At 36.2% G+C, this 26,757-nt stretch overlaps 1 protein-coding gene across 3 annotated transcripts in view; it reads left to right on the top strand.

The window, feature by feature from the left end:
* The window catches only part of ZFPM2 (zinc finger protein, FOG family member 2), a 488,351-nt gene that overhangs the window by 113,438 nt on the left and 348,156 nt on the right, over positions 1-26,757 (top strand). For all 3 annotated transcript variants that reach the window (XM_010376371.2, XM_030938120.1, XM_030938121.1), the window contains one exon: positions 6,155-6,256. In XM_010376371.2, the coding sequence (XP_010374673.1) occupies positions 6,155-6,256 (102 nt within the window). The remainder of the gene's footprint in view (positions 1-6,154; positions 6,257-26,757) is intronic.

A 26,757-nucleotide genomic window follows, 5' to 3' on the forward strand; every position in this document is an offset into this window, starting at 1 on the left:
CAGATATTGGATGAGAATGATCAGGGGTAAATTTGGAATATATGCATGAAGGAAAGGACTTCACTAAGTCAGCCATTAGACAGTTGAAGTATTTTTCAAACTATTTCTTTAGCATCTTAAAACGTCTTCTGGATTATACTCTTACATCATTGAACTATCTGGTTTCACCACCTTCAAGCTGCCATGTTTCCTGCACAATAACTTAATTACCATAATCTTTTTCCTATGGGATTCTTGGGGAAGGTGGCTACCACTTTTAATCTTAAAAATTGTTTCTGGCTGGGAGTGGTGGCTCACACCTGTAATCCCAACACTTTGAGAGGCCCAGGCAAGTGGATCACCAGAGGTCAGGAGTTTGTGACCAGCCTGGCTAACATAGTGAAACCCTGTCTCTACTGAAAATATAAAAATTAGATAGGCATGGTGGTGTGCACCTGTAATCCCAGCTACTCAGGAGGCTGAGGCAGGACGATCACTTGAACCCAGAGAGCGGAGGTTGCAGTGAGCCGAGATTGTGCCACTGCACTCCAGCCTGGGTTGCAGAGTGAGACTCTGTCTCCCAAAAAAAAAAAAAAAAAAAAAAAGAAAAAAAAAGTTGTTTCTAGTCATGTAGCCTCAGGATATTAAACCTACAAAATTCAGTTTCACATCTTCAAATTTTCAGATATTTATTGGTTTCTTCCTCCAAGAAACTTCTGTGGCATCAAGTCTGGGTTTGTTGTCATGCTTGTGTGCTCCTGTCCCATCATAAACTTCTCCCTTCAAAGCACTTATCACACCAGCTTGCAATTCCCTATTGATCTGTCTATATTCTACACTGGTCTATATGTGATGTATGAGAGAAGTCATTTGTTTTATATTCTCAGTGCCCAGCACAGTGCCTGGCCCTCAAAAAGCTGTGTTTTAATGAACTAATAAAGAACACTTTGTATCACTTCTGTGTAACAGAGGTGAACATTTGTCAGTTCAACTGGATTATTTTCTTTAAGTTCTAATTTTTATGGTAACTTTGATAACTCGGCAATGTGTTCTTCTAGACATACTCCTTTCTATTTTTTCTCATTGTTTTTTCTTCCAAAAGTATGTAATTTGCCTAATAAAGTACGTTGGGGTAGACTCACCCATAGTCTCACAAAAATTGGGAGAGAGAATGTTTGAGACATTAGTGTTGTTACGGAATGAGTAAGGGAGAACTCAAAAGACCCAAAGTCTGACAAGGTGTGTTCATAGGAACTTAGTCAATATAGGTTGGTTACTGTATTTGTATCACAGAGTCATATCAGTCCCCCCACTGAAATACCTCCAGTGCATCTCATTGCAGTCAACATGAGGGTAGAACTCCAGAATTCATTATATGACTCCTTTTTTTTTTTTTTTTTTTTTTTTTTTTGAGACGGAGTCTCGCTCTGTCGCCCAGGCTGGAGTGCAGTGGCCGGATCTCAGCTCACTGCAAGCTCCGCCTCCCGGGTTCACGCCATTCTCCTGCCTCAGCCTCCCAAGTAGCTGGGACTACAGGCACCCACCACCTTGCTCGGCTAGTTTTTTGTATTTTTTAGTCGAGACGGGGTTTCACCGTGTTAGCCAGGATGGTCTTGATCTCCTGACCTCGTGATCCGCCCATCTCGGCCTCCCAAAGTGCTGGGATTACAGGCTTGAGCCACTGCGCCCGGCTCATTATATGACTTCTTCATGGTCAGTCTCTTTCTATGCTTCTGATCTCTGAATTTCTATACTTTATGTCTTACCACTTGGAATTATTCATGAACTATCTTAATTGTAGGTTTTTATCAGTGGCTACTGCTCTCATGCATATTGCCTATTTCCCCAACTAGATTATATAGTCCTCAACAGAAAGTACTGGTTTTTTTTTCTTTTTCATATTTCTCATTGTATTTTCAAAAGTATGTGTGAGTAATGTTCATGATTGGTTGAATTTTGCATGGCACCATAGGTTTCCAACAACTCAAATGTAAAAGTAAGATGCAGGAAGGCTTACTCCTTTGTGTGAATCTAAGGACAATACAGTTAATACCTGAATATAAAATAACTTCTCTAAGTGGTTCTGCTTAGATTTTATTCTCTGTGATCTGGGCCCTTGGCTATATAATTTTTAACAGTGTGGCTTCATGGTTGCTTGTTAATGGATTGCTCTAGGATTATTATTCAGATGTTCACGGTTCTCAACTGGAGGAGAGATGTAAAGAGAAAGGATGTTTTGGAAAGAATGCCAGACTAACAATTAGGAGACTCAAATTTAATTTCTAAACTTGTACAAACTGCTGTTCTTGGTGACCTTTATGATGCCATAGCCCTACTATCCTGCTTGTTGGGGAAAGGAGATTTACATAAAACTGCTTCAGTATGCCACCCCTGTGATGTGTGGGAAGCACTTATTGCTGGAACATGAGATTTGGGGAAGTTCCTTATGCGGAAACTGATACGGTAGCTGTAAGGCCATGGATAAATTATTGACCCTATCTGTGCATCAATTTCCTGAATAGTAAGTTGATCTAATTTGGGCTACATGATTTCCAAAGTCCCCTCTGGTGCTCAAATTCCTGTGTTTCAAGACTCATAAGGAATGAGAAAAGTGCTTGGAAGGGGTGGATGCTATTTAAAAACTGTAGGGTATATTCTCTATTCTTTATCATTGGGGAGAATGACTCCTTTTGTATACATCCCTGAATTAGCTCCCAGAGTGAAACTCCATTCAGTCTGTGGAAATGTAATCAAAAGGTCACTCATCTAAGTGGTTAATAATTGTGTGGATTCTAGCCTCCATGAAAAATTAAGTGTTGGAAAGGTCAACATTTCCCCAAATTGGGCCAGGTATCCCTAGTGGCACTCAAGAAGATTAAGATGGTACACTGACATTTTATTAAATAGCCTTGAATCAATGGTAAAAAGTTGTTAAGTTTCTTATATTCTTTGTATATCAGTGATAATGTCTCAATTTCATATTACCATTTATCACTTAAATACTCCTCTGGTACTTGCTACTCTTTCTAATACAAAGCAATGAGATAGAAACTCAGAGTCTAAATAGACATGGTAGCTATTTTTGTTGAATCTATTTTTGTGATTACTTCCTATTTTTGGCATGTGACACTGATTTTCCCTTTGTAGTAATGATAAACTTTTTGTTTTTCATATATGTTGTTTGTTTTTAAAATATATATTTTTTAAAATTTATGAAATAAGTTATTAAAAAGTGAGTCAATTTAAAGAAAGTATCACCCAAAATATTGCATACATGGTGACTGGCCCCAAATCATTAAAGTAGCATAAGAAGTTGGGAAGAAATGGAGTGTATTAATAAGAGTCCATCAGGAAACTGATGATGTGGTCACTGGGTTTAACTAAAGGGATTTTGGTGAAGGGATAGTATACAAGGTGTGGGCGGGACTAGGGAAACAAACTAGGATTGGGAAGCATCTAAGGGTTCACCGTAGTCAGAAGCTTAGCACTTCTGGTCTCAAAAGACACGAGAGAAGATGGTGATGCAGGAGCAGGAGGGCACCATAGAACAGGAGCTCTAATTCTGCGATACAGTCACTGTTAGCAACTGAAGACCATCAAGAAGGAAGGGAATAAGGGATGAATACCTGATCTCTCTCCCCTCCTACCCCTGATCCTCTGCTATGCTATCAGTGCCTCTGGTGGCTGAACTCAGAAATCAGAGGCCAAGGGAGCTCCAGTGTTGGAGTCTGTAGTAGAGTTCAGGATCCCTGGGTCACAAAGCAGGGCCAAGAAGGAAGAGAATGGATTGGGGCCAGCAAGAAGGGGCAAGCAGATAATGTCCAGGAGACATTAGCGTTCTCCACCAAAACTAAGACTGTGATACTAGTTATGCCAGTCTGCTAACTACATGACATTAGTTCACTACTTACATGTATGCAGGGGTGATATTCAAAGACTACTGATAAGGCCTGGGATCTGACCAATCCAAATGGACACCATAAACCTTCTGCTCACCAGGCTTTCATCCCATGGTTTCTGGATTGAGAGAAGCAGGAAGAGTCTCAGTAGAGAAGGGCCAGAGCAGGTACAGTCAGGCAGAAGAGAACTTGGTTAGTTCAGGGCTAGCGTCTATGTAACCTGCAAAAAGGGGCACAGATGATAAACCCTTTTGTGTTCCTGAGCCTTTGTGCCTTTATGCTTGCTAAGACTTGATCTTATTTGTTTTAAAAACATTTTTAAAAATTGTTTTAAAAACTTGGACCTTACCTTGCATTTTCATTTGTCAACTTACTCTCCTTAATTGTTTTTATATTTTCAAAAAGGGACTGTCTTTTTCTGTAAATATCAAACTGCACCTACCACAGTTTCTTAAACATAGTAGATGCTCAATAAATATATTATGGAGGGAATTTCATTGGTATTCATTCTGATAGTTCTGAAAGGAAACGATAACTCAATTTTCAAAAATCTTTCAATTTCAGACATGAGATTCAGTGGTGTGGTTTATGTATTTTATTCTTTAATATCCACCAGAATCCATGCACTCTGTTAAGTAAACTGAGTTCAACAGACCTGACCCTGGGTTTCTACATTCCTTCTCCTTACCTTTATTCCAGTTTTTAAATTTATTTTATGAAGCTACACATAGAAATGAAAATAAAATGTATGGAATTTTTAACTTCAAAACTCATATTAACATCACATTGTGTCATTTATCATAATCATGATTTCCTGAAAATTCTGTATTTTCTAAGTTACTTTGAAAGTTTTTAGAAGTTCAATGTATTTTTTTTTTTTTGTATAATCATACGAAGATTTAAGTAGTATTACAGAGTTGGGCACCTATATGGAAAATAGTTATTGGATACTTCAGAGAAAGCTAGATAGGCAAGCAATTTAATTTAAAAATTTTGGCATTATTGGCTGGGTGCGGTGGCTCACACCTGTAATCCCAGCACTTTGGGATGCTGAGGCAGGTGGATCACTTGAGGTCAGGAGTTCAAGATCAGCTTGGCCAACATGGTGAAACCCTGTCTCTACTAAAAATACAAAAATTAGCCAGGTGTGGTGGTGAGTACCTGTAATCCCAGCTACTCGGGAGGCTGAGGCAGGAGAATCACTTAAACCTGGGAGGTGGAGGTTGCAGTGAGCTGAAATTGCACCACTGCACGCAAGCCTGGGTGACAGCGAGTGAGACTCCTTCTCAAAAGCAAACAAACAAAAAAAAAACAAAAACAAAACAAAACAAAACTTGGCATTATTAAATTCAAGGCATAGTTGTTGTGATTTTAATATTTATTTTTTTCTGCCTTCATATTTTCTTATTTTGTTTTTATTTTATTACCATTTATGGCAAAATATTAGTTAATATTTTAAAGTATACATTGTGTTAAAGTGGATTACTTTTCCTTAAAAGCAGCACATACTTTGTTACATTATCACTTAAAATGAAGGTACTCATTAATTAGACTTTTTACTTTTAAAATATGGTTGTATCCTTAAGGTTTCTCCTTTGCCATAACTTTATTTTTGCTCAGAATGTTACTGCCTTTTTAGTGTGAAAATGATGGCATACAATTACAGAAACTAGCGTATTTATTCAAGCAAAAGTATAGCTTTATAGTTTCCTTTATTGTGAGGAGTTGAGTCACTGGCTAATCATTTAATTATGGCCTTTTACACTATATTTTTAAAACAAATAAGACCCAGTCTTAGCAAGCATAAAGCTGGGGAAAAATAAAAATATTCTTCAAAGTAATCTAAATTCAACCAAAACCGTAGATATGTCTTATTCTACGATATTTATTTATCTGCATCTTATCTTTAGAAAAGTTACAATTTGGAAATAAATGAGTTAAGATTTTCTGTATCGAAAGTATTACAAAAAAATATAAACTGCAATTTCATTTTCTTCTGATATATATTAAGAACTCCAAAGGAAATTTTACATGGAAATGTTTTTTATTGCTTATAGTACTTAACTTCATTCATTTATGGATAACAAATACTGATTTTCTTTATTGTGAAACCACAATAGATATCAAAATAATCATGAACGTTTATTAGTATAATGACAATATGTATAGCAAACCTGTAATTAGATATATGATAAGGACAGCCCTAAGTGAGGATGTGAATGTGGAAGAGAGGGCTTTGCTCATTTTCTTTCTATCCTTGTGTTGGTGTTTTCCAGGTGATGATGAAGGAATCCAGGAGACAGCAGAATCAGATGGGGACACACAGTCAGAGAAACCGGGGCAATCTGGAGTTGAGACAGACGACTGGGATGGCCCAGGTAGGAGAGAATATGTAAAATTCAACCATCTTTACTACTGTTAGAAATACATATTTTTCTTTTTTTCCTGAACATTAGTTAGCTTGCAAAAAATGTTTTTGTGTGTGCTGGTTATTATAAGGGAGTTTAAATATAGATTATTATTTTAAAAATACTTTTTAGATTTTTGTTACATAAACCGTAAAAACCAAAGTGCTACCACTGCTTGAAGTTTCCGTCATTTTTTTCTTTCATCTTCATGTAAAATTAGTCAATTCTACTTGCTGCTTTGAACAAAGGATTTTTAAGCTACATCCAGATTTAAATTGGGCACAGTATTAAAACTTAGAAACAAGAAACAATAGTACTTCAAAGAGCGATCATTTTCAGTTTAGTCATGTTTTAAGTCATAGGTTGAACCGCAATACATATTTAGAAGTTTAGAAAATATCAAAAGATGCCCCCTTTTGATCTAAGGTTTGAGTAACATTTTCATTTTGATGAGTAAAATTACATTTGATTTTAAAGATCTTAACATTTAATCATTTAAAGAAAAACAAAAACTGATCAAAATACTCCACCACACAAATATAAATATATGTAAATATGTAACAGTCAAAAGAACTCTGCAGAAAAAAGTCTTTACATTTGGTGCCAAGTAATTTACAATTGATAGTATATTTATAAATGGAGACTGTTATATCATCAGGTTTAAGAATATAAGTGAGTTCTGAAATAGTTTTAGCCATAATTTCCAAAGCAGTAACATTTTTCATTAAGAAAGATCCCTATATTTCAATCACATTTTCACCCTTGCATGACTTTGCAAATTGCTCTCTGCTGTACGTGAAGAAGAGAGGAACTCCAGCAGTAATTTTCTGAAACCAGCAGCTGGAAAATATAATGCAAACAAAAATGAAGATAGAGTATATCTGATTATTATGATGTCATTTCTAATGTTATTCATCATACACACAAATGTTTGTATTCTGTATTCTATAACATAATGCTATACAAGATTTTAGATCAAAAATGTATTATTTTTAAATTACCACATTTTAAGAGTTTAAAGGAAAATATAGCCTTCTGGCATTTTCACCTTATGTCATAATGCTTCTTCTCAATGTGGGGAAGGATTCCCTTGATTTAAAAAAAAAAAAAAAAGTGGGAAAAAAGATTTTTAGAACATCTTGATTTTGTCATGGAGGTTACCTTTAACTTAAAAACAGTGAGTGAACTTTTATATCTTATATTAGATCTTATAGTTATTATTATTATTATTATTTTTGAGACAGGGTCTCACTCTGTTGCCCAGTCTGGGGTGCAGTGGCATGATCTCGGCTCACTGCAGCTTCCACCTCCCAGCCTCAAGTGATCCTCCCACCTCAGCCCTGCAAGTAGCTGGGACTTCAGGCATGCACCACCACAACTAGCTAATTTTTATATTTTTTGTAGATACTTGGTCTCACCATGTGGCCCAAGCTAGTCTCAAACTCCTGAGCTCAAATGATCTGCCCAACTCAGCCTCCCAAGGGAATTACAAGCATGAGCCACTGTGCCCAGCCTCTTACAGTTCTTTTTTTTTTTTTTTAGACAGAATCTCACTCTGTCACCCAGGCTGGAGTGCAGTGGCATGATCTTGGCTCACCGCAACCTCCACCTCCCAGGTTCAAGCGATTCTCCTGCCTCAGCCTCCCAAGTAGCTGGGACTACAGGCGTGTGCCACCATGCCCAGATATTTTTTTATATTTTTAGTAGAGATGGGGTTTCACCATGTTAGCCAGGATGGTCTTGATCTCCTGACCTCATGATTAGCCCGCCTTGGCCTACCACAGTGATGGGACTACAGGCGTGAGCCACTGTGCCTGGCCATAGTTCTTTATTCATAGAATTAAGTATGTATATGTTAATTTAGAAGCGTTTTTACATTTAAAATTAATTTAGATGGTCTTTTAGATATGCCTGCTTGCAGACAGGTACATTCTGGCTTACTCTTACAATAGGGAAAATTTGTGGGGAGTAGGCTTTTATCTTTGTTTATGTCTGGGGCCCATAGCTTTTCCAGTGACTTGGGAGTAAGTAAGCAAATTTAGGGGATAAAATGGCAAACACATGCTGTACACCCAGTGCTACCTTATTCAGGAAGCTTTTCAACAAATAAAGTTGTATTTGTGGCTAAGAAAAGAGGGAGAGAGAAAGTGAACAAAGTGAGGAATTATGTTGTCATTTAAAGTAAAGAATTTTCCATTTTCATTTAAATTTATTTAATGTATTTAATTTAATGTTTTTATTTATTTGATATTGGTACAAAAAAACTTTATACTCTTTTCTGGGCACGTGGTTATGACAAAACTTTGAAGAGAAAATACATGTCTCTAAGCAGGTATGCCTACAAAAAAATTGCTTCTTTGTCTATTATAAAGTGAGTAACAATTTTTTCTCCATATATATTTAGCCAAAAAAAGGGTTTTACTATTATGAAACTCCCTGAATTGAAGTTGATTCATAACAAAATAATATCCATTTATTTACTTTTCAAGGTAGAGTATTCATTAATTTCCTTTAATCAGGAGATTTGGGAGAAAGTACGGGGTATTTTGTGTTTTCGCTATTGCATAAACAGCAATTACTTCGATGTTACTACTGCAAGTTTTGTTATTAATGAAACAGTATTGGCATTTTCCAACTGTAGTCAGGAGAGAAAATTGTGCAACTTTTAGTGATAGTTTCCAAACATATTGGAAAATGGGCTTTACTGATGGTTACCCCATTTACCCTGATATGATTATTACACATTGTTTTCCTGTCTTAAAATATCTCATATGCCCCATGAATATATACACCTACTATATGCCCACAAAAATTAAAAATTAAAAAAAAATAGGCTTTAGATTCCATGGGTTTAGGTTCAATTCTAGATTTAATACTCACTAGCTGGGAGATTTTTGGCAAAAAATTTGGAATTTTGGCAAAAAAAAAAATTGTTCTCTCTTTGCCTATATCCTCATTTGTAAAAAATAGAAAATAATTTTAACAACTCTTAGAGAATTAAATCAGATCATATACATAAAATGCCAGTGATTTACTATTGTGGCTTTGCAGTTGTTGAGTCTTGAAGTAGAACTTTTTAAAATTCTTCTTAGAGTTTCTAATGCCCAGTAGTACATCTGATGAAATGAAGAGAAAAGTTTTGTTATACTGAGTTGAGCCACAAATTATTGATTAAGATATGAGGTACTGAAACAGATTTGGATTTCAAGGTCTTCTAATTTTAAGGTTCTCCACCTCAGTTCTGACAGTCACCCTAAGAGAGATGGTTTTCTCTAAAAAGAGAACAGAATCAAAGGACGAGGAAATTATCTAAGGAATTTGAGGCATAGATCTGACGTCATTTAAGATGGATCAGGATTTATATATTTTTTTAAGAGCTTAATTGATGATGACTCCACAACCTTTCTTGGTGGCTGAATTAAATAATGAATCAACTCCCGTCTGAAGTGTTCCATTTTATCAAATGCAGATTCCACAGTGGAAAGTACTTTTTTCTTATGTTATTCAACTAAAAGATATGTTTTGTTATCACTATTGCTCACACCTTTGTTAGCTGTTATGATTAAGTGTAACCTAAACAATCTTTAAGAAAATTATCTTACATGTAAACATTTCTGTCGTGGAATTCTTTCATGTTTAAATGTTTCTGATTCCTATTTAAGTATACTTCAAGTTCCTATGAATCTTTCATAGTTTGAATGAAAAGCTAGACACACACTAAGCTAGTAAGGTTCAGGCCAATATAAAAGTCATCATCTCATTATTTCAGTATCTCTCACATCTGTTTTTTAATGTAATTGTTCTTTCTTGCTTATAAAATTTTACTGGGACACTTCTTTGCTTGGAATCTAATTCACAGAACATTTACTTTTCACTATTCTGGTTTTTCATCTGTATTTGCCCATATTTTATTTATAACATCTGTCTTCTTTTAAGTAAACATCTTTTCTTTTCTTTTCCTCACAAATTTTATGTTTTATCACTATCACAAGTTCTTCATTTGCCAATATTCTTATACGTCTAAGTGTTCAATAAATATTTATCTTGCATTTATAATTGTTTGGAGTACTTGGGAAAATTTGAAGGTGTAACATGATGCTGTCCGTATTCTCATTTTTTGGATATCATTTCCCTCCTGTAGGCTTCTTTAATTATTCATGTACCATATTTGAGTCACTGATGCAATAATGAAGCATCTCATAGACTGGAGAGTAGAGTATGGTTTAAACTACAGAATGAAGTGTACAGATTTTAGATTCTGGCATGTCAAGTTCAGAAGTTCAGGCCAAGCTTCAGTTTCCTTATCTTTAAAATGGAAATAATAATAGCTTGAAATGCTGTGATGAGGATGAAATTTGAAAGAGATGATATTTACAAAGTGTCCAGCACAGAACTTGGGAGAGAATAGGACTTGCTAAATATGTGAGTGGTCTTCCCTTACCCTAGGACTGAACTTTGTTAAACAGTTTTCACTCCATCCTTTCAGACAGACCAATGGTTGGAATGTTGACCTTATTTTGAAAATAGTGTTTACATCCCTAGCGATCTTAAGAACCACATTCCATGACCGAAGTCTGTTTTATGTACTCGTATTTAGGAGACTAGGGAAAGAAAACTGAGGTAAATCTTTTATAAATCTGTCATCTACCTTTATGAAACAAGCACCTTAAAAGTCACATCTTACTTACATCAACTTTCAGTGTGCTAAATCTCTGAATTACCTGATTAAAACATGGTTACTTCACTTGGGAATAGTGAAAATCTGATTTGTCTGGTACAATATTGAATGAAATCTTGGTCTTACCATCAGGCTTACAGCAGCTATAATTGAAACTTTCAGGAGCTCTAATAAAGGAAAATATCATGCTACTTAAATATACAAATAAGTACATGTACCCCCCCGCCATAACATGTCTTAATGCAGACATACGCAGGTATAACATTTTGAGCAGGTATTGAGATTCTTTGACACAAACTTTTCAGGATAAGTATATACCTCTATTTAAATAGATTTTAACATTTATATATTAAACTTTGGGTCATTTCAATAAAAATGAAGTAGAAAATCAAACACTATATTGATGATTTGTGAATTAATAGAATAAAATTTGTAATCTTTTTTTGAATTATACATTTTCAAATATTAAAACTTGCTTTTACACTAATAAGTCAGAGTATGCATCAAAGGTAAATTATTTTGGGGTAATGTCATGAATGGAGAAGACCAAAAACATTCCCTCTGTTTATATCTTGGCTCTGCCACTTATCAATTTTGTGACGTTGAGCAAGCTATTAACACTCCAAGGCCTCAGTTTCCTTGTTTGTAAAATAGGGCTAATAATAATAACTACCTCATTATTGAGATTTAACATCTGAAGCATGGAGCTCAAAGCTTCGTAAGTGCTCAATTAATTACTCTTAATATTACTTTTACTATCACTTCAGCAATTGTACCTGTGTCGCCATTACAATGCCTTACATGTAATAAGTCCTTGTTAAACATTAGCGCAGTGAGTTAATTTGGCAAAATGATTTTGCAATGTAAAAGTCATTGTAGGATTATGTTAAGTATGTTCTATTCAATCTGACTTAAAACATGATTCAATTCAATAATTTTTAATGTAAATAAATTTTCAAAAATAAATGTCTAGGGCAAAATCAGACCTGTCTACTTGTTGCCTCTTGACTAAAAATTGGTCAAGGTATCTGTAAATAAGTTGCTTTATACAGTTGCTGTTTAACATGATGGATATAAACAGATGATCAGGCAAGTTCTGCTTTGTACTTTAAATTAAACTAGTAAGATGATCACTTTTGCATAAAGTGAAACTGTAGCCAGAAGACCACTATGAGATAGAAGCACACGCTTAATGATACAGCTTTTTCCTCCTCTTTACTAGTCCAAAGAAGGGCTTGAAGATTACAGTTCTGATTTCGTTTCCTTTTTGATTGGGAAAATGTGGTAGATATAAGATCTGGGAAATGCCATTTGAAGTAAATTAACAAAAACCTATGAAACATAGTTAACCATAGATATAGTCTGACAGTAAGAAGAATATTGTGAGAAGCGGAGGAAATCCTAGAATGACTGTGTATTACTCTGACAGTGAATTGGTATTATCTCTGCTATCAGATAATGCAGTTATCATTAATTTTCACATTTGCATTTCAATCTTTGGAAGGAAATGACTCTTGCCGGATGAAGATAAGAGCTCTGTACCACTATAATGAACCATCATTTTATCTCAATGCTTTGTGTCCATATGAAAATGAGGCAGAGAGGAGTGTGTGTGTATGTGTGTGTGTGCTCACATGTGTGTGTATGGGGGGTCAGGAAAATATTATAGCAAAGTGTCAAAAGCTGGTACAGACTTTTGAGCCCTTGATGAAACAAGAGGGGGTAAAAAATAAACCTTCTGTAGTGTCGTTAAGTGGATATCGGATTAAAAGATGAAAGCCTGACTCTTTCTAGAACAGAATGCCACATGAACACGGTAAAAAAGTTCTCTTTTATACCCTACTCCAATTTGCACTGTCATACAGAATTAGGACAGACATAAACACAACCAAAAAGAAAAGAAAAAAAAAAAAGTAGGTTGGATCACTGTTTGGAAAGGCAGCTAATATCTTTGATTCATAAACAACTTTATGAAGTATACCAATTTATTATTACTATTATGATGATTTTACTTCTTCAGCTGTATAAGAATGGGAACTAAGTATATTTAGATAGTGGCTTGTCTTAGAGTTTGCAAACATCTAATTTGTTTACATAAGTTAAACTGAGAAATTCAAGTTAAAGATAATGAATTTGAGATAAATTTTCTTTGGACCTTTCATTGCAGTGACCTTTTCATGAGACATAGTACTGGAAAATGAATACAGTGCCAAATTTTATGATTATCTTATGGTCCCCAAAATGTATGACAATTCACTATTTGCAGTAGAAGCTCCCTCAACTAAACTACAATTTCTATCCCTCTCTAAAACTTACTGATTGAAGCAGTTTTGGTTTCAGTTCTATACCACCAAATTTATATGTTCAAATTCTAACCTTCAGTACCCCAGAATGTGGTATTCTTTGGAAATCGGGAGGTCGTAGTAAAGTAGGGTGGACCCTTGATCGAATATAACTGGTCTTCTCTGGGAGACAACACAGGAGAATGCCTTGTGGAGATAAAGGCAGAGATCCCCATGATACTTCTACATGCCAAGGAAAGCTAAAGTTTGCCAGTAAACCACCAGAAGCTAGAGGAGAGAGGCATGGAACAGATACTTCCTCACAGCCCTCAGAGGGAACCAATCCTGTTGACACCTTGATCTTGGACTTCTAACCTCCAGAACTGTGAAACAATGAATTCCTGTTATTTCAGCCACTCAGCAAACTGATACAGGAGCCAGGAGTTAGAAAGAAACGATGTGGGCAGTCACTTGTATGCTTCCTAGGCATACTTTTTACTATAATTTTTACTTTATTTTAAATATTGTCTAAACCAATGAAATATGTTCACACAAAATATATTATTTCTATGAAAACTATGTTGAAACCTTCAAAAAACTGGATAAAGGAAAATCACTAAAAAATGTAGGTATGGTCAAAAAAACTGAATAATTTGCGAGAAAAATCTTACAAAATATTAAAGAAACTTCACTTAAATAGCTTTGCAAAAGCTTTTACATCCTCCATTCTAATGAAACAAACTAGAAATCATACATGAAGAATGTGAATGCTGTTTATACAAGTGAAACACAAATCGGTTGGTCTATATAAAATGTCTAGACTCTGTATAAAAAGTTTGATGCTTTTATGTATTATAAAGTAAAATATGATGTTTATAACGCTATTTTAAAAATATTTCTATGGTTTGGCTATTTTGATTAAATAACCACTACCCACCCCAGTTGTGTTCACTAACAGGGTTTTACTGTGTTCTTTCCCATTGAACCATAATTCAGCTTAGAATGCATCTCAACAGGGCACTTTAGAAAGACACTACCCGTCAGTAGGAATTGGTATGTAAGAAATATCTTTGCCATTCCTTTTATAATCTCTATTATTAAAATGTATGCACTGTCCAGGCACAGTGTCTCATGTCTGTAATCCCAGTGCTTTGGGAGGTCTCGGTGGGAGGATCTCTTGAGCCCAGAAGTTTGAGACCAACCTGGGCAACATGGTGTAACCCTCATTTCTACAAAAAAATTAAAAAAACAATAGCCAGACGTGGTGATTGGCACCTGTGGTCCAAGCTACTTGGGAGGCTGAGGCAAGAGGATTGCTTGAACCTAGGAATTTGAGGCTGTAGTGAGCTGTGATCCTGCTACTGCACTCCAGCCTGAATAACAGAATGAGACCCTGTCTCAAACAACAACAATGAAACAAACAAACGAAACCCAAAATTATGCATTAAATATGTACGTTGGACCAGGGATTATTGGCATTGATTTCCTTGTACCAGTATTGTGCTCTGAAAATATATGTGAGAGTAAATTGACTCTCATATCTGGAAAGCTGAAAGAAAGAAGTAAACCTATTTTGTTTTCATTTTGTCTGGTTTTAAAAAGAACTTAAGTGGGCTTAAAATATAAGTAAAGATCAACACAATGATATGCATTGGAAGTAGTTTAAAATCATGAAAAGTAAAATATATACAATTTGATATTGACGTACCACAAATTTGGAACTAAATTACTAGAAGGATAATATTGACTGAGGACACAGATAAACTAGTTAGGGCAAGTTTATGTTTTCAGATACATATTTAGTATCAACTATATGCAACACTCAGTGTTAGGCCCTAGGATATATGACGGCACATTAACCAGAGTGATCTCAACTTCAGAGAGTGTATGTTCTACCAGAAATTGAAAATTGTTTTAATAATGATTCTTGAATGCTTATTGCATATGTGATAGCTGTTCTCTTGAAGTAATTTAAATGATATCATAAAACTATATTATCAGTGGTGGGGCTAGCCCAGTCTGGTGGAAAGAGATTCAGTAATGATTCCTGGGAGGACCAATCATTTTTAACTTAATTTGTTTTTATTTTTATTTTTTATATTTTAATATGCAAAGTTTTAAACATGCATCAAAGAAGAGGGAAGAGTACAATGAATTCCCATGTACCCATTGCCCAACTTCAAAAGTTATCAACTTTTAGCTAATCTGGTTTCATCACTTCCTTCTAAATTTTTTTTTCTAGAGTTTTGTTTTGTTTTGTTTTTCTTTTTGAGATGGGGTCTTGCCCTGTCACCCAGGCTGGAGTGCAGTGGCACCATCTCAGCTCACTGCAGCCTCCGTCTCCTGGATTCAAGTGATTCTCCTGCCTCAGCCTCCCTAGTACGACACCACACCCAGGTAAGTTTTTTTAGTTTTTATTAGAGATGAGACTTCACCATGTTGGCCAGGCTAGACTCGAACTCCTGGCCTCAGCCTCCCAAAGTGTCTAGAGTATTTTAAAGCGAGTTTCAGAAATCATGTCATTTCACTCATAGGTTCTTTGATAGTCTCTCTAATAAATGATGACTTTTGCTTTAAACAAATATCAATATAACACATAAAATATCAATATAACACATAAAAATATTCTTAATATTATCTAAAGTTCAATTCATTTTCAAACTTCCCTACTTATCTCAAAAAATGTCTATGGTTGGTTCATTGGAATCAGGATTCAACAAAGATCCACATATTGGTTTATATGATAAGTCTTTTCGAATGGATAACAGTCTCTCTCCCCCTACACTTACCCCCCACCCCCCATACACACACTTATTTGTGGAAATGAAATTTCTCCTGCAGTACTTTTCATGTTCTAAACTGGGTAGATTGCATCCTGGTGGTGTTGTGTAGCATGTTCTTCGATAGCCCACATTTCTTGTAAATTGGTTGTTAATCTAGATCCTTGAGTAAATTCAGGTTTGATATGGTGGGCATCAATACTGCATACACACTGGTGCTTTTTACTGCTTTATATCAGCAGGCACATAAAGACTGGGTGCCCAACTGCATGCTCCGGTGCACTACCAGTACATGTACTGTGTGGTGGGAATGCTCACATGTACTGTCGCTCCAGTTACAGTTGTAGTGATAGTACAGTGTATCAGGTGGTTTAGGTGTTTTCAGCCTGATCCGACGTTTGTCAAGTTTCTGATCAGCTTTTCCCTAATAATTATTGCCAGGTTCCATTGTATCTATAGGATTTGCAAAATGCTGGTTTTCACATTTTGTCATTGTTTGTGCGAATTTATTAGCTAAAATTATTATCTAAAATTGTTATCTTATGAAAATCTTCCCTTCCCCTATTTGGTTTTCCTTAAATACTGTTCATAAAGAAAGGGGAGGACAAATGCATCATTCTCATTATTTACAAATTTGTGGACTAGTGAATTGGTGCCTTCACCCTCCAAAGGTGACTAAGACCTCAGGGTGGTTTCTGAGACCTTTTGACATGAACATAATAGACTTTGATAGCCCATTTTACTCCTGGCATGATAAAATGTCAGAGGTTCATCTTGTTAGTTTTCTGTTCTAAACCTGGGGTGAGCTGTTTCTCCAAGGATCATGGGTTACTGTTCCTGGGATTTGATACAAGATGAGCATCTCAAATCTGAAAATTCAAAATCCAAAATGCTGAGTACATGCTATTCAAAGGAAATGCTCATTGAAGCATTTTGGAATTTTGATTTTCTGATTTGGGATGCTCAACAAGTAATGCAAATATTCCAAAATTTTTTTTTTTTTTTTTTTTTTTTTTTTGAGACGGAGTCTCGCTCTGTGGCCTGGGCTGGAGTGCAGTGGCCGGATCTCAGCTCACTGCAAGCTCCGCCTCCCGGGTTTACGCCATTCTCCTGCCTCAGGCTCCCGAGTAGCTGGTACTACAGGCGCCCGCCACCTCGCCCGTCTAGTTTTTTTTTTGTATTTTTTAGTAGAGACGGGGTTTCACGGTGTTAGCCAGGATGGCCTCGATCTCCTGACCTCGTGATCCACCCGTCTCGGCCTCCCAAAGTGCTGGGATTACAGGCTTGAGCCACCGCGCCCGGCCCCAAAAAATTTTAAAAAATGTAGAATCCAAAATATTTCTAGTTCCAAGCATTTCAGATAAGAGATACTCAAACCAGTATTTAAAGACCTCAATCTAGGTAAAAGGGGTGTAAAGTATTTATTTAAATTAAGATCTGAAAGAGAAAAAGGCATTATTAGTTGGACAGAGCATGGGAAGGGGGTTTGAGCAAAAACTGTGATTAGAATAACCTGGGCAGAATATGCAGCATTTTCAAAACCCTTGTCATGAGAAGGAACGTGAATTCAAGGCCATTGTGGTTGGAGCTAAGAACGCCAACCAAGAGAGTGGTGTAAGATGAAGCAGGGTTCAGATTCTTCAGTGCCTTATAGTCTGTAATACTATTGTTGGATTTAAACTCAAAGCCATCCTGAAGACATAAAATGCAGAGAAGTCACATGCTCATATTTGCATTAAGAATAAAAAAGAAAGGACACTGATGACTATGTAGAGAGTGGACAGAAGGAAGTAAAAATTCACTGACCTTATCAAGAGGTCACAGTGGCTTGTAGAGAGCGCTTTATATATTTGTTAGTGTCATTATATTGGCTTTCTCGATGTAGAATATTTTGACACCATTTACTGAGGTAAGGAAGACTGAAGGAAAGGCATGTTCATGGAGTAAGATGATGAGTTGGATTTTTAATATGGCATGTTTTTTATTTACTTGAGCTATCCAAATGGAGCTGTTGAGTAGAACATTGGTAATATAGCCAGGAGCCTGGAAGAAAGGTCTGGGGTAGAGATATAAATTGGAGAGTTAGCAATGTACTCATGGCAGTGGAATTCTTGGGAGAAGACGAAATTGCCTAGTATAGAAATATAAACCAGAGGGCTGCAAAACAAACCTCTATTCCCTAGAGATAGGAGACAGAAATTCCCTATCTTTAGGGGAAGGATAGAGGAAGAAGAGTCATTGAAGAAGACTGATAAGCAATGGCCAGAGAAGATGGGGAAAACCAGGAAAATGTATTTTGTTTTTTTTTTAAAGAAGGAAGGGGCTATGCCTGGCTTAAATGGTGCTGAGAGACCAAGATGGAGAGTTAAAAATGTCCTCAAATTTAGTGACATCCAGATATTAGTGATTTTAACTGGAACTATTTCATGGAGCTTTGGTGGCAGAAACCAGACTGTGGTAGGTTCAGATGAGAGGGAAAAATAAGCACATGGAATCAGCTGTAGTAAACAACCATCATTGATAAATAAACATGTAAAATATTTATTGTCAAATAAATATACAAAATAAATTTTCTTGGTAAATTAATATATAAAGTACTTAGATTTCTTTAAAACTCTCTGGTAATTGAATAAAATTATTCATTATCATTTACCTCTTATTTTTGCCTAAGAATTTTCTAAACTTCTGAATTTAGGAGTATGCTTCCAGAGAAATTTGTATGCCTGTGTTAAACTACTCTGAATCTACTATCCATTAACTTTATTAAATTGTTTTAGTTTTTATTTTCTGCTCCTACAATATCTTCAGGTTTTCCATAGTATTATTTCTTTTCTTGTTTGTTTGTTTTGAGATGTAGTCTTACTCTGTTGCCCAGGCTGGAGTGCAGTGGCACGATCTCGGCTCACTGCAACCTCTGCCTCCTGGGTTCAAGCGATTCTCCTGCCTCAGCCTCCTGAGTAGCTGGGACTACAGGCTCGCACCACCATGCCTGGCTAATTTTTTGTATTTTTATCTGTGACGGGGTTTCACAGTGTTAGTCAGGACAGTGATCCACCCGCCTTGGCCTCCCAAAGTGCTAGGATTACAGACGTGAGCCACTGCACCTGGCCGCATTATTTCTTTTAAATTTCATCATTTCTACCTTTGTCTCTCAATAACTTTGGTTTATCAAATAGCTTATGATTTTTGTGAGGTTTATCACTTTTAATGTGTTTGATATGTTACATTTGCTAACAATACATTATATAATATACATTTGTACTATGCATTTGATATGTTAGAGGTATGCTTTCTTTTTCAGTAGCCAAACAGATAACAGCCAGTATGTTGTTATTGTATTTTTGTTCTTGTTTTTACCTCAGTAGCACATTTGGACCTTGGGCATTATTATATCTTTGTCTTTATAATAAACTCATGCACTTGTTTCTAAGATTGATACTTGGAGCTTGCAACTTATTCACTCATAAATATGACTTACATATGCTTTCTAGGTTTTGTACTTCTTCCCCTGCACCTTTGTAGACCTACACTGAATTAATTAATTTAATTAGTTCAAACATTTGTTGAAGAAGAACTATGCAGTAGGTTCCAAGGATCAAGTGATGGCTTAGTCTGCCTTAAAAAGATCTTAGTACAAAGGAGAAGACAGACAAATGATGAGATAATTAAAACACATGGCTGCAGGTACAGTGATAGAGGCATTGACAGTGGGCAGTGTGATGCTGGTGGTAAGAAATGATGCTGATGAGGCAATAATGATCTCGTCAAGCGATCCCAAGGGAGTGATAAATTCACATTGGACCCACTTTAAGTTGTTACTCATAGATAGAAAATGTTTGTTTGCTTGTTTTTTGCCAAGTCTAATTCCATAGCATGTGTGGTAAACATGCTTTCATTTTGCCTGCAGAGAAGCCTTCACTTCCCAGCTAGACCTGCTACCTGGAAGGCACTGTCCTTCCTGTCACTCTCATACCTGAGGAAAGGACAGACTCTCTGAAAGATAAGGGAAAATACAGTTTCCTGCAGGCAGAGAAGGGACTCCAGATTTAGACATGAGGCTGCCTATTGAAGATGTGTTACATCTACCAACTATATAAAGGCAACAATAAAAGGGTTTGGTAAAAGATTAGCAAAGAAATCTAACCAGGGCCTCTGGTGGCCTTACTGGTCTTACCTGGTGTTCGGAAGTAAGGCTGACTTGGCTCTTGGCTGTTGGAGGTTTCTGGAGAGTTTGAAGGGAATAAGAAAGGAAGCCTCAAGGGATGTCCTCTGAACTTCTTGCCTACAGCAGAGTCTTTTTGACAGAATTCCCATGGACTGTATATTAGCTGTAGTTAAAAGAAAATTGCAAAGTGTTGCATGTTTTCAAATTGTTAAAAATTTAATACAAGGTCACATACAAGGAAGCAAAGAAAAGAACATATTTCATCTTAACCATTCCTTTATCTTTGGGTAAATACACAAAGAATCAAAGATTCTTTTTTGTTTTCATGGCAGAGATCAGTTGAAATGAATGTTACACTCCATGTAAAGACAGTCACAAACTTACTGATGAAATGAAAATTTAAAAAATTCATTTGTTTTCCCCCCATTACCTTTTCCATATTAATCAATGCAGATTGTTACATTTTTTAACATTGTGTTAATAATATAAACTAAAGTGAAAACAACAAATAGACAAATATATTCTATCAGGGATGGAGACATGTTGCCACTTAACAGAATTAAGTAGGCTGTATGCCAAATAATATAAAAATGATCAAGTATCTGAAATTGACAGTGCATGTTTTCAGTATGTATTTTTAATAAGCAATGCATTATTTCATTTGATGTTACTTTTAGTTATATTTTCTCTATAAAAGCAATTAAAAGAAAAGCAAGCCAAAAGAAAAGAAAAAAAGGAAGAAAGCATTTTCCATCTTCAGAGTCTTTGCTCTTTCAATTCTGTTTTTTTAGTTAGATGTTTTCCAGAACGTTATCATATTCCTTAGTAGAGAACATATTTTTTTTTTTTATTCTAAAAGTTGAATAAGGGGGACATCGGGTCCCCTTGCCATTAAACAATAATTATAGTAATATGATTAAAGCAACAGTTTCTTAATAGGGTGATAAAGAAAAAAACCTTTAAAGAAATTATTCTCACCAATTCTAATGCTATAACTGGGCATGAAAAATATTCTACAAACCGTTTTCTTATTATTAAAGAAGTCACTTGAATGACTCTTCTTTTTTTCTTTCTCTGAGACAGAGTCTCACTCCTTCACTGAGGCTATAGTGCAGTGGTGCAACCACGGCTCACTATAGTCTTGACCTCTTGGGCTCAAGCTATTCTCCCACCTCAGCCTCCCAGAGAGCTGGGACTACAGGTGTACACAATCATGCCCAGCTAGTTTTTTGTTTTGTTTTGTTTTGTTTTTATTTTTGCAGAGATGGGGTTTCACCATGTTGCCCCAGCTCAGTAATTCTTGTTAGTTATGCAAATATAAGGCAAATAGGAACCAGAACCTTCCAAACTGGGTGTGTGTGTGGTGGGTGGGGAGGGTGCTTTGTGACTTTGTGATAAATAATCCCTGTCTAGGAAATCTCAGAACCCTGGAAGGAGGTAAGAGACTGATTTGAATATGTACCCTAGGGGCTCTCTCTGTGGTAGTCAACCAAACTCCACTACTTTTCCCCCAATTTGGGGTATGTATTGGTCTGCTCAGGCTGCCATAATATAATACCACAGACTGGGTGGATTAAACAACAACAGTTTATTTCCTCATGATTTTGGAGGCTGGAAGTCCAAAATCAGGGTATCAGTAGGCTTTGTTTCTAGTAACACCTCTCTTCCTAGCTTCCAGATGACTGTCTTCTTGCTGCGTCCTCGCCTCACTTTTTCTGTGTATGTGAGGACTCCTGGTGTGTGTTCCTCTTACAGGGATAGCATTCCTGTTGGCTTAGGGTCCTCTCCTTATGATCTCATTTAACTGTAATTGCCTCCTTAAAGGCTATACCTTCAAAGAGAATAACATTGGGGATTAGGGCCTCAACATATGAGTTTTGGGGGAACACAGTTCAGTCCATAGTGGAGTGGATTATCGTGGCTGTAACCAAAGTCTGCTGGCAGGAATAGGACACCAAGGGAAGATTTCTGGAAGGCAGATAAAGCTAGGACTCAACATTAGGGCCTTTGGGTTTAAGAGGGAGAGGGCTGCTTCCCTCACCCCTTGTTCCTGAATCTAGAACCCTCTGGGACCAGATAGCATTCCCTGGGGTCCTGCTCTGGGAAAGAATGACTGAGCTGAGATGTGAGTGTTGATTAAGTGAGTGGAACCCTGCAGCCTAAGGTTGTATAGGAGCAGAAGCTGTTTGGGTATCACTTCAGTGGAGAAGGCAAATCAATTTTCTTGTGCAGGAAAGGTTTTCAATAGTGACACCAAAACATAGCAAGCAAAGCTGGGACTCCAGTCGCCTGATGGATTTGCTGTCTTTTCCAAATCCTGGAGAATTTAGGGAGAATAAAGAAGGTCTCAAAACAAAGAGGCTTTACTTGAGGCAAAATTGGGGAATATACCCCAAGCTGACAAACGAGGAAAGAACACAGAAGAACACATAGGAAACCCAGAGAAGGAGGCGTCTCCTTGGCTCTGGAAGAACAGTTAAGGCCACTTGCCTTAATAAACATGGAAACATCCAACAGGTGGAAAGTGAGAGGAGAGGAAAAAACATTCCAGCATCGCCGGCACAGGGAGCATGGCCCACCCAGCATCATATAGAGGGTGAAATGGGGTTAGGAGTGAGTCGAGGGCTTGCATTGGACACTCAGCAATAGGCTTTTAAGAAATTTGGGTAAAATGAAAGGTGTCAACATCATTGATAAGTATTTGTGTTCAGTATGAGAATGCATTGAAAGTAATGGAGGAAGTACTTTTACCTTGCTTTGAGCAGTATAAAGCAAGTAAAAGCAAGAGTTTTCTTATGGTTATGCATACAAAATGAAGCACTTATTATTCTGAAGAGAAAAAAAATGCTCATGTGTTGTGAAAAAATACTTTAACTTTTTTAAGTTATTAAATGTAGCAATTATTTTTGTATTCTATATTAAATTTTAAAATAAATATGAGATTTTAAAAAGCACTCTACATATAATGCAATTTTTTGATATCTTTGACATGTTGGTGTGGACACTAGAAAAAAATTTTGATTATCAAGAACAAGTAGACATTTTTGAAAAGCTCAAATTATTCATTTATAAAAAAACCATAATTACCATTATGTGGCAAAATTAATTTCTTATAAAATAGCTTTACAGCCTAGAAAATGGAAATAAATTATTTTAGGAACTCATATAGCTTAAGGCTAATATTTCATGTCAATAATTCATGATTAATATATAGTGGAATATTTTAGCACATTTTAAAATTAAAAGAGATTGTTAGTCAATTCGGCCCTCTGGACTTGACTCATTCTTTACTTTTAAAGTAAGCATGGTAAAATAAAAAAAAAAAAACAACTTTAAATGCCAGATATTCAAATACAGTAAAATGAAGATGGCATTATATTTAACTGTTAAAAAAATGCATGAAATATTTCAACCATGGTTTAAAATTACCTGAAATTAATAATTCTCCTGATTTCCTTTGGGCTTTTAATATTAAATCTGTAGGATTCAGGATATGTCATCCGGTTAGGCTCACTGATAGCTATTTTCAGAAATCTGAAATCATTCAAATAAAAGGGCTTAAAAGTAAACTTAGTAAATCAGAGGTCCTAAAGCATTTATTTTTCAGAGGGTTATTCTTTTGAAATGATAATAAAACAAACAACTATCTAAGATTAATCTTGAGGTTGTAAAATTCTATTTTTTGAAAATGCTTCCTCTTCTGTGATCTTTTTAGCATTCTCTTTTTTGTTCACATCTCTGGTATCTACTATGTATTAAGAGTTTACTGTGTGCCAGTTACTGTTATAGGCATGAGAGATATAAAAGCGAACAAATTCTCAATGATTTCCCAATAATAACTTTAGGGTACTATTCTCATCTTGACCAATCAGGAAACTGAGGTATAGGAATGTTAAGGAACTTGCCTGAAGTCACACAGCAGATAATCCTGGAATCAAAATTAAGCAGCCTGGACTCCAGAGATTGTGTGTGTGTCACCATTTCATTTCTCTGTTTTTCACACAATGAGCTCTTCTTGATTGTGGCACTTATTATTTGCTGCCATATTTTGAGATTCCCCTACTTAACTGGAGTTCTTTTTTCTTCCCTAAAATATAAGCAAGGAGCAATATGATTTATTTTTCTTTAAACCTGTTTATTAAGTTTAATTTATATTTTAATAAAATTTTGAGAACTGTTTCCTTTCCAATGCACAACTTTTTGGTTTCTGTGTTTAATTAATCATTTATGTGTCTTCATCCTGGAAAGCACATAATAATCGTAACCTCCACCATTCATCAAGCACCCTGGCTCCAGTCACTGGTGCTCAAGGCTCCAGAGCACCCTGACTCCAGTCCCAATATGTAAACCCTCTTTTATAGCGAAAGATGTTAAGTCTTAGAACCGTTAAATGGTTTACCTGGTTTCATTGCTAACAGAGGACAAAGTCAGGTCTGAGCTTACTGCTTCCCTCTGTGAAGCTTCTTGTGCGAAGAAGGCTGGATGAGGGAGAGACTAAGGTCACAAGTCAAATTCCGGAGAAGGAAGGTAAAGGTAATGGGAGACAGAATCTCAGATGAAAATTGCTTTCAAATTCTGCTGCTCCATTACCCTGCTCAGTAAATTTGCACAAATTACTTAACATTTTTGCCTGTCAACTTTCTGTCTCTACCATGGGAGTGCTGTATACTTGCTTCACAGGGCTTTGTATTATCAGCAGCATCGTCATGATCCTTACTTTGTATCCAGATTTTTTTTTTTTTGTCTAAAATTTTGCTTCAACCTTGTGTCTTCTTCCCCATTATATTTCTTTAACTTCTGAATGGCCAAAGAAATAGTGAATCAGTTTGTATCTATGTTATTCAAAAAATAAAAGTCTTTTATTTGATTCAACGTCCTTGATTAGAGTAAAATGATACTAGCTTAAGTTCAAGTTGAAGTGCTAAAATATTTCAGAATGAAAAATATAATTTAGGCAGGTGCTCCTTATGCTTTGCTTCATTCTGCAGTGGATTTGAGATAAATAATAAAAAACATAAAATGTAAAATGATAGAATAAATTATTAAAGCAGATAAAAGAAAACATAGATAGGAAAATGGCAGAGACAAGAATAATATTATTGCATGGGTAGCTAAACCATAGAGTCCAAGATAGTTGCTTAAAATGGGCTGAAAATATAATTCTAAGCTTCCTTGCAGCCAGTGTTTGCAAGCCTGCTCTTATATTCATTTTTAATTGATCAACTTTATAAGTAACTTTATATATGTATATAAACCATCTTTCTATATACAAAACTGCATGTGTGTGTGTATATATACACATATATATACATATATATAGTTTTTTGTTTTTGTTTTTGTTTTTAAGTTGGAGTCTTGCTCTGTCGCCCGGGCTGGAGTGCAGTGGCGCGATCTCAGCTCACTGCAAGCTCCGCCTCCCGGGTTCATGCCATTCTCTTGCCTCAGCCTCCCGAGTAGCTGGGACTACAGGCGCCCGCTACCACGCCCGGCTCATTTTTTGTATTTTTAGTAGAGACGGGGTTTCACCGTGTTAGCCAGGATGGTCTCGATCTCCTGACCTGGTGATCCGCCCGTCTCGGCCTCCCAAAGTGCTGGGATTACAGGCGTGAGCCACCGTGCCCAGCCTATATAGTTTTTATAAACTATATATATTTGTGTGTATATATAATTTATAAAAACATGTTATATAGTTTTCTATAGAGTGCGTATGTGTGTGTGTGTATATAACTTTTGTGTTATATGCTCTTCGAAGGAAAGAAAGGATGATCACTTTTAATGATTGATTATTAGCAGTATTACAATAATAGCAATGTTGGAGTAAAAACTTGCAGTTGAAGAAGAGGAGTTCTGATGAACTCAGGACAACATATTTATTCATTTATCTCTAAACAAACGAACTAGCAAATACATAAATAGCTAACTGCAAAATCTCATGATTTGGGTAGGGTTCTTCATGTGTGGGTGAAATGAAAAGTCTCTCATTCATCTAGGTGGCCTTAGGTTGCTTCTTACTGAGAGAATGTGATGGAAATTTGCTGTCTTTTAAGGCAGTTTCATTTTTTTTTTCTTTTCCCGAAAAGGAAGATAATCTTATCTCTTCTACTCGATGACTACATACTCTATTGCCATCCTTTTCAAATTGAGAAATCTGCATTTACCTCTTAGTGTCTACACTTAAATGCTTGAAGAATCTAACCCAACCAACATATTGTAAGTGAACTCTTGAATGAACTGGTAGATGTGAATTTTGTGAGGAATACACGTGCCAGAATTAGGAAAGTGCAAAATCCCTGCCTCCCCGCTAGGCTGTCTTCTCTGTACTATTCCCTTTGTTTTTTCTGAGGGCCTCGCAGTTTTGCAGAACAGCCTTCTTATCTCTTTCCTTTTCTCCTTGGGACTTGCCTTCCACAGACCTCTTCAGACATTCTTGCAGAATTGTTCCCATAAGATCCCTATTTTCAATTGGCTTTATACCTTCCAGTTTTATGGCCCATCCAGAACAGCTCAGTTCACTTTCTGAAGAAGAAATAAGAAAGTGCAAAATGTTACCAAATCTTTCCTCCTGT

Source organism: Rhinopithecus roxellana, chromosome 9 (genome assembly GCF_007565055.1).
Source record: "Rhinopithecus roxellana isolate Shanxi Qingling chromosome 9, ASM756505v1, whole genome shotgun sequence".
NCBI classification, from domain to species: Eukaryota; Metazoa; Chordata; class Mammalia; order Primates; family Cercopithecidae; genus Rhinopithecus; species Rhinopithecus roxellana.